Source organism: Phaethon lepturus, unplaced genomic scaffold, assembly GCF_000687285.1.
Source record: "Phaethon lepturus isolate BGI_N335 unplaced genomic scaffold, ASM68728v1 scaffold14263, whole genome shotgun sequence".
Lineage (NCBI taxonomy): Eukaryota > Metazoa > Chordata > Aves > Phaethontiformes > Phaethontidae > Phaethon > Phaethon lepturus.
Genome location: NW_010531857.1, coordinates 9,436 through 19,026, shown reverse-complemented (window position 1 = coordinate 19,026; position 9,591 = coordinate 9,436). Strand labels below are relative to the sequence as shown.

The window sequence follows — 9,591 nt, the reverse complement described above, 5'->3', positions numbered from 1 at the left end:
GGAACACCTGCCTGCCAATAGGGAGTAGTGAATGAATTCCTTGTTTTGCTTTGCTTGTGTGTGCAGCTCTTGCTTTACCTATTAAACTATCTGTATCTCAAACCATGAATTTTCTCATTTTTACCCTTCTGAATCTCTCCCCCATCCCACCAGTGGGGGAGTGAGCGAGTGGCTGTGGTGCTTGGTTGCTGGCTGGGGTTAAACCACGACAATAAGCAAAGACATAATTGTCCAATCAGGGCCAAAAAGACTGTTTCAATTACGTTATCTGATAAAGGAGGGGAAGGTTTAGTGAGTTATTTATCACTACACTATATCCTGTAATATTTCTGTGTGAAGATATTTACTAACCTGACATCCACAGTTTTATTGCATTCATGGTCAAACACCTCAAAAGCTTCTACAATCTTTTTCTCAATTTCAGCTACTGCACCATCTGCAAAAAGAAACATAAGAAAAGAAAGAGAAACATTAATTGAGCTGCTGCAACCGATTTATTTCCAATTTGAGAATGGTGACAGCAGAAGCACCAAAACTGATAAAGGGGCAGACAGGAAAGGTACTTTGAAAAAGCAGAAGTTATTCTGAAAAAAAACCCACTCTAAATGTAGAATGTGTCATTTATATCACTAATGTGGCCTTGCTATGGCTCTGCAGCTACATCAAGTCAGGTGATAATGGTGTGTCTCAGCTGCGTCATCACCCAGCTGTCCAGGTGTGGAACCTGCTCAGAATGTGCTACAGCTCCTTCTGGACAATGAGCCTGAGCCCTTTCTGGACACCATGGTGCCAGAGGAAGGGGCAAGGTGAACCTGGACCCCAGCTTGCCCTGAGATGAGGCTGAGTCACTTCATCCAGGTTCCTGCATCCCAGGAAACCTAAGTGCTCTCACGTTCACTAAGTTAGCCATAATGTATGAAAAGCTGAGAACCAGGAACAGAGATGGCTAACATAAGTGCACAGTGAATGCCTCATGGTAAATAATTTAGTGTGACAGTTCGGAAAGGAAGACAATCTCGGGGAAGGGGAAGGAGCAACGTGCTGCATTTGCTCTTTAGATCTCAATCTCAAAGAATGGGGAAAGAAGAACCACAGGTTATCACAGTTATATCTCATCTAAAGCCAGATATTGCATTCTTGTGGTAAGGGAAATAAATTCTGAAGAGAAAAGTATAAATAGAGGAAGGGGTCCATCTCAAACAAAGAAGCACCCTGGCAAGGAACCCAGGGTAAATAAGGAGTGAACTAGTTAGTCCATTTACCAATGTCATAGTTTGACTCCAAAAGACAGAATATAGGAAGCAAAGTGATATGGAGTTGACCTTTTGGTTCCTGTGGCTAAATACGGCCCCAAACTCCAGCTGGCAAACCAACTGTCAGGAGGCAGAATTTTGTGAGATAGCCACATGGCCTCCACAGAGACACCACAGGGAAAATTTGAGTGACAGCCAGAACATGGCTGTCTCTTCTGTATTCTCAACATAATGATAAAAACATAACTCTTCTCTATAACAACAGATTTATTTTCTTCTTTAAGCTCACCTGGTGTTAAAAGTATGTTGAGCAGCTCTGACGAGCACTAAACCACTGCACATTATTTCCACTGACGTAACAAATCCATACGTGGTTTCCTACAATACCAATATTTTGGGAATCCCTCAGGCTGCAGTCTACAACCATTTGCTCTCTTGCCCTCATGACAGAAATGTTTGCTTTCTGGAAAAGGGTGTCAGAACTGAATCTAGCTAAAAGATACATTAGCTTTGTGATCTCCCTAGTTTTGACTTGACCCATGAGCTTTTTCATTGTATTTTCTCCCCTTGTGCTGCTGAGGAAGGCAGAGGGTGGCTGGGTGGGTGCCTGGCAGCTGCCCAAGGTCAACCCAGCACAGGCTGCAAGCACCTCAGTATAGAAGTGGATTGACCCAGGTATAGAGAAGCTCTTTTTCATATAGAAGAGAGGTGCATCCCCTTATAAAGGTACACGTGCCTGCTGCTTTCTGTCTATGTTTGGCACTGAACTCCCACACAGGATACGCAAAGAGAAGAGAGGTTAGAACATATCCTCTATTCCTCTCTCTGACTACATATACGATGGATTGGAGACTGGAGCTCACTGAGGAAGAAGAGCCCTGTTCAGTTCCCAGATACAGAACAAGCTTTGGTTTTTTTCATAGCTTGACAATAATCCCTGCCTTTTATGTGCCTAAGCAGTACAAACCACATTTAATTCCTTTTCAAAAAGCATAGTTAAATCTAAATGAACCTGATTCCTTGTAGAAGAGGCCCTAAAGACTTACTCTCAAAACTACTAAATTTGATGGGAGTTTTTTCAGTGACTTCAACGAGTTCTGGATCCAGTCTCCAGTGTAGACTGTTGGAGCTTAGTTCTTGAGATCAGGCACTTCAATTGTACACTATGTCTTGCAGTAGAGAAATGCTGAAGGAATATTTATAGCTGTATATTCTTGGCTTGATGAGTGAGCCTTCTGTAGAAATAAAAATTAACCAGGGGAAGGCAGTGAAACATTTCCAGTACTGGAAATATGTAGCCATCCAGCCTTTTCAAGCTTTGCCTTCCATGAAAATAGTATACATTAATCTTACCTGTTTCAAGAGGACTGGCAAAGAAAGGTCCTGAAATGAAATGAACTTAATGATTTAATCTAGGTACCAGTAATCTATATTTCTTCCAAGAATTGAGAAGAAGTTGTGATTAAGAGACATATCCATGGAAGAAAATATAATATACTGTAGTCTTCTCAAAGAGTCTGTGTGAGATGAGTGAACACCTAATAAACTATTGCCTGAATCTCTTGTTGTCCCTCTAGGAATGAAAGCCAAAGATGTTCAATGTAGTTCAGGATGGCAAAGCTAGTTTTCTGAAGACTTCTATGATTCACTCTAAACCTCTCTTTGGGAGGGAGAAAAAGATGGATTCGAGCTCTAAGATAAGTAATGGATAAAGGTTTAAAATGATCCCTTCAAGAAGGGCATCAAGAGATCTGACATGCAGTTAACTCAGCAGATGTGATGCCCTAATGTACTGAAATCTTTCTGCACAAGGATACTCTGCTCCACAGGTAGATCAATGAAAGTTTCATCTTGCCCTGTGGAGCAATTTTTTAGCAGTTTTCAGGACAGAAATACCTACACTCCAAGTGAATAAAAGATTTCACTCACTTATTCTGCTAACTAGAAAAACAATATATAATATCAAAGATAAAATTATCTGATTGCTTCTAATGGCTTAAATATATAAATATTGAAGCATACCAAGCCAAAAAAAGATTCCAATACCTACAACTACTTATTCCCTCAAATGCATCCTGTAGGGATGATACACTATTTCCATTTTTATGCTGCTAAAATGCTTCAGATTCTTGTCATTTTTCTCATTCTCATTTATTTTCCTACCACATAAGCAATAAGAAGACAAAAAGTCTTCAAATCGATTCCTCAGATACATTAACTGAAAAGTGTATTCACTATCAGCTTCCTCTCCTGTACTATCCTTTGCTATTTTCCCCTTTTGTTTAGCATGAACTAGATAAAGCTCTAGACGCTGCCACTTAAGTAAGACTGGCAGGGAGCTGGGAGTCCCAAATTAATTCTGCTGGTTCTTTCAGACTGAATTGTTCCTCTTCAGAGTGTCCATCCTGTTCCCTGGCACTCTGAGGCCCATTTGAAGTCAGCCCTTAAGCAGCACACCTGCCTCAGATGTGACATTTCTTCTTCAAAGACCACAGCTTCAGTCTTTGCAGGGAACAGAAGCAATTAAATACATGTGGCTCTGCCAGACTCTTGAGTAATGAGCATTTTAAAAAGTGATTTCTAGTTGATACAATTTGCTAGATTCTACCATTCGTTTAACTGAACGAGCTTGCTTGCTTTTCTTCCTTGGGGCCAGTTGCTCTGATGGTTCAAAAAGCCAACCCTTCCTTTCACTGAAAAGAAATTATGTGCAGAAAAAAGAGGTATCAAAAGAACAGGCCAATGTCAAACAACCACTTAAAATGCTGGGGAGCAGCATCTGTCTGCTGCTCATAGGAAAAGGTTTGGTTCCAATGCAGCCTGAAGAACCTATTTACACAATGCGATACTCTGAAACTCTTTTTGTGCTCTGTAAAGAGTAAAATTAAGTGCTGATTTATAGAAGCACCAGGCGACTTGGTTTTATTATTTAGTGTTACTGCTCAACACACCTGAAACATTAATCTTTATAAACATTAATCTAGATATTTTTTAATAAATATAGTCAATTTTATATTTAAATTTCTACATGCATGTGGACACCTCATTAACTATTCCATCCTCTCTTCATGGTACCATGGTTAGAGCTACAAGAAGGTGTGAGGAAGCCCCTGAGGTCTCTGGTGGCAGGATCCCTTTCTCTCACAGGGCTGCCTTGCTGAATGAGTCAGTCTGAAAGGACAAGGGACATAACCAGGTAACCCCAACTCATTGACAGTTTTAGAGTAATTTACATGCTGTTGTTCTGGTTTTATTTAAAAGTGTTATTATCAACTGCTCTTTTGCAGATCTCCCCATCCACCAACCAGGGCTTATCAGGAGGAAGTACAGAACCATACCAGTGGGTACATACTCCAGCACCACTTCTTCTCTTTCCCACTAGTCATTATTTCAAACAAAAAAGTAGGCAGAAACCTTGGTCCTGTCAGTTGAAAAACTGGGAATGGGACGCAAAGACTGCCATGAAGAAAAAGGAACATTTTTAAGAAGGCAATGGACACGAGAGGGGACATGACTGTGCAGGCAGCCAAGTGAGAAAATACGAGTCTTAAAGCCTCCTGCAACCTCCACTCGACTCAGTGAACCTTCTCTTTCTGCTCAGGGATCCAAGGTATGGTATTTAACCACCCTCCCCATACTACTCCAACACTCTTCCATTAAAGCCCCTACGACCATCCTTGCAAATCCGAGCTTTCCCATCATCCTCAAAATCACAGGTAACACTCTCTCTCTTGCCATACAATGCCAATCAAAAAGGAGAGGTGAGAAGGTGGTTGAGCTATGGGAATATCTGAGCCAGTCAGAGGCGGAAAAGGTACAAAAAAGTTTGTGTGAAGTTCCTACTTAAAAACTGAGCCTACTGCATGGTGAAAAAAAAGGTTTGGCCAACAAACAGAAATAGCTAAACAGATCTTACTCCTTACAGCTTTATGTGGAATTAAAACCCTAGAAATGTGTCAAGATGCAGGAACAGTTCCCCATTAAGAAGGGAGACCAGTGCTATTCCTGAAGAAAACCATATTCCCTTTAGGGGCACTTCCCAATTTATCATCTAGGTGCACAGGGCAAAAGGGTGAAAGAGATGAACTAATAAGCAAAAGAAATTTGTCTTTGATGTTTGCAGCTACTGTTTCGCCTGACCTCTTCCAAAATCCTTCACAAAGCCACTAATGGAAATAAGGGCATAGCAATTGAAAAAAACACCCCAACCAAATTTGGTTGTAATTCTAATAAGAAGCAATGTACAATGTATATTTGCTTAAATACAAAGCAAAAAAACAATAAGAGACTTCATAATTGCAACTCTGAGGAGGCTATCAATTAGCTCTTATAAGATCTACTCAGGCTTTTAAGCAAGGTCAAGACATTAAAAAGCAGTCACAATGCTCAGCATCACCAGCACAGGTGAAATCTCAAACACTCTCAAATAAGCTCATCAGTTTTATCAAGACATTGTGTTTCCAGAACAAAAAGGGAAAGCCAGTGTGGCATCATAAGATGAATTGTTAGTGATCATATCAGCGTAAGGTGTTCCCATGCTACTGCTTCTTTTTCCTAACTCCAAAGCAAAGTATACAACTCTGCCACAAATGTTTGTGTTGCCTTCATGTTAAGTGTGGGGAGCTTGACTGACTTAAAAATAATTCAGAAACCTTACCCCACCTCAAAAAAGAAAACCTTACAGCACTTAACTACTTGTATTTCAAGGAAATTACTGAGGAAAAGGAACACAGGGAGAAAACAATCTTGAAGCCATTTGAATCTGACTTATTGGCAAGACCTTTCTGCTCTGTAGAAGAAAAGGCATACATTAGATTTTTTCTAGTGACCTTCTTAATTCCAGAAGAAGCTTAATGTACAGTCAGCCTAGTATGCTCAAACAGTAATTGTATGCCGTGCTCTAAAAATATTGAGGCAAGAGAAATATTTCGTCTCTACTCTGTACCTTCTATAGTATATATGATATTAATAGAACATACACCAGAAAAGAAAGGAACAATATGATTAAGCTGTAAACTTGCAGAATATGAAATGTTGTTCCTTTGTGTCTTGTGATACATAATGAAATAATTTAAGATATTTGCTCATTGAAGAGTCTTCATTCTGGGAAGACAAATCAAGCAGATTTTGAAGAAAAACAAGAGGTTTACAAAGTAGCTTGATTCTTCCAAAGAAGGGATAAACGCATTCCTGAACTGCAATCTGAAGAAAACAGGTTGATGTGAAGTATTGATGGCACCAACGGGAAATGCGTCACCGTCAATGAGTTTAGCCATTCAGATTGAATGAAGAGATAAAAGATGCAGCTTCATGAAATTTGGTATATGTCAGTTCCCAAGAAATGACCCAGGCTGAGGTCTTCACTGACAGTGGTACCTACCCCAATTTGGGGATCCAAGCTATGACCTCCAGACTCAGGAAAGGGATAATGCTTTCTCTCCTGGACGAAAAGCATCTTATGTTATCACAGATGATAATTAGACAATATGAATTTTAGTCTGTTTCCTGTAGAAGAATAAAAAAGCTTAACTGGTTTCTGCAGATGTCACTTTCAAGCATTCTCAAAGCAGCAAAAATGAAGTCTCAAGAACAGCACAAGCTCTTTCTTTCATGTTTTTCAGAATTGTTCAGAACTAGCTATATCATTGCTCCCTATTGTTTATGTTTGTCACAGCATACACCATGTAGTACCTAGATAAAAAAGCAAACACCATCATCAGCGTGAATCAACAAAACCAAAACCCTACACTCATCATCCTGTATGCGAGCAACCTTGGACTAAGAGCATAACCTCACCCTATTGTCATTCCCTAATGGTAGGACATGCGAAAGCTGAAAAATTAGCTGGTTGTGTCCATCACAGTAACTGCCTTATGGAAAACTAATAGAGAACAAAAATAAAGGGACTATATTTAAAAACAGATACACAATATGGAGCTCTCAGGGTGGAGCAATCAGAACAATCTTTGCACAGCCCCATGGCACGTGGTACGAATAACCATGAGAACAAAACCACCAGCAGCAAATAGAGTTTTAGAAAAATCAGGTAATTAATTTGATGTCTTATAATAAAATACAGGCTGTCAGTTTGACAAAGGCTGTAAACAAAGTTAACTGCAAAAGCTACTTCAAATTCTGACACAAAAATATTAAACACAATTTTTCCTTTCTGTCTTCTTTATATAAGACACTTGTAACAGGGGCAAAATATGTAAAGTGATGTAAAAAATTAAGCACTATCTTGACTCCAGCTTTGGCTATAGAAATTAGTTTATTTTCTAGAATTACACTAGCAATAAAAAAAAAAAAAAAATTCAGATCAACCACAATGGAAATATTTTGGTTATTTCCATTAGACGTTGACAAATTCATTAAAGACTTTTAAAAAATGATGTAACAACTGTGCATTTCAACCTCAAAGTTGAAAAATGCAACAATATGCCAGTATGTAAAATATATTCAGTTTGTGATAGTCAGTTGGTGGCAACTAATGGCGCTACATGTTGCCCGTAACTTTACCTGATGAAACAAGATATCCTGAATATGATCCTAGGTTTTGATTGTTCAGTAGATGGTATTATAAATGCCACGGCATTCTAAACTACCATAGATTCAGATGTTTTAATACACGTGGGAAACAAGACTAACAAAATTAATGAGGCAGTTAACAAATTAATTCAACTGTTGAGAAACAAATAACTATAGAAACTATTGCTGCCTTGATAAGCAGTCAAACTTCCAGTTGCTCATAAAATCCTTACTCTAACCGACACTATAACAGAGAACAAAACAGGCCATGGAGGATGCCATGTCAAGCTGGAAAAGAAGCCATAAAAAGTCAATGCCTTTAATGACCTAATATACCCAAAGGTGTTTCTATCAACAGTTCACACTGCCTCCAAGACACAGTTTATACTAAAGTGTCGTTGATTTGAAAGGGAATATCCACCATTCACAAACTTCTTGTCCCAGTTATCTCTCCCCAGAGGTGTTGGAGTCGTGGTCAGTCTTGTCCACTGCCCTCTCTTCTGGATCAAATATGGTTCTTCATCAATGGAAAAAATATTTCTTTCCCCCATGGTACACATCCTCGTAGGTCATCAAACCCATTTTAATGCTGTCACTTCTGGTTGCTCTTGCAGGATGCCATTATTTTGCCTGGTCTGTGCTGGGCAAACAGCCCCCACACCAGTCCACGGATATCACTCTCCAGCCTCGGTACTTGGTCACTCATACCTATCTGCCCTGAGTCATAATGATATAACAGCCTGAGCAACTGCTGTATTAAACCTGACTCCCATGTCCTTACCAGGATCCTGTTCGCTTGCTCTGTCCAGAGCTTGCACTGTATTTGTTAGAGTCAGGGGATGCAGATGGCAAAGTATGTCAGCATGAAGCCCCAGTGGAACTACAACCACTGCCTGGGCTTGCTGCAGATAGCACATTTGCCCATGGGAATGGAGAAGGGCAAATTACAAGGGATACCCTTGCTACCACTGCAAAATCCTTGACAGATGCTTGCTGTTGCAAAATTGTCCGTATGTTGGAGGCATCCTATACTTCCTATACTGAGACCCTGACACCCTCCCTGTGCCCAGGCTTCTGGAACAGAAGCATTACTTTTCCTGGTTCCACCCAATTCTTTCTGGAGGTCCCCAGAATGGAGGACTGCAATTTGTTTGTCAAAGAAATAAAAGGCATAAGGACTTCCTACACACAAAACACAAACCAAACTCACTCTGAACTTACTGAAACTATTTATAATGAAGCAGCACTTGTAAGTGAAGGCAAGAGGGTCAGGGAACATTGAATGTTAAATGTTAGGAGTGGCTGAGTGGGACTGGGTCCCAACAGGAATTCTGCTAATGTTATACAGTACTCCTTACAGTCTGTAAAATTCCACTAGTTGCTCTTCAGGGCTGGACATGTGGCGGGTTTGCTCGTGAGGAAGGCATATGGAAGACAGACTACAAGTTTGGTGGCGTTGAGAAAAAAAAAGCAGCAGCATGTCCTGAGGATATGGTAAGGGATACAACTCCGCCTTTCCTATTACCTGGCTGAGCTGCTTACACAGAAATGCACACAGGCAGAGATGGCTGACACTGCCAGTCAACTCTGCTCGCTTTGCCCTGGACTGCTGTTCCCTCTGGGATAGCACCCATTTGCTCTGTTGAACCTCCTTTCCCAGCTTTGTGCTTTTGTCATCATGATCTTTGCATATCTTCACATGCTGCATGTGGTTAGTCTCTCTCCTGCCCTACAGGCAAGAAAATCCTTCCTTCCTGCCGCTCAGAGAGTTCCTGAGCAGCTTGCTCGTGAGAGCAAGCTCAGTCTACAC

General features: G+C 40.4%; 1 protein-coding gene across 1 annotated transcript in view; it reads right to left on the bottom strand.

The window, feature by feature from the left end:
- EFCAB2 (EF-hand calcium binding domain 2) overlaps nucleotides 1-9,180 on the bottom strand; it is a 24,205-nt gene extending 15,025 nt beyond the window's left edge. The window contains exons 1-3 of the mRNA XM_010284697.1: nucleotides 9,140-9,180; nucleotides 7,409-7,443; nucleotides 352-427 (exon numbers count right to left, since the gene is read on the bottom strand). Coding sequence (XP_010282999.1) covers nucleotides 352-427; nucleotides 7,409-7,443; nucleotides 9,140-9,180 — 152 coding nt within the window. The remainder of the gene's footprint in view (nucleotides 1-351; nucleotides 428-7,408; nucleotides 7,444-9,139) is intronic.
- Between the last annotated feature and the right edge of the window lie 411 nt (nucleotides 9,181-9,591).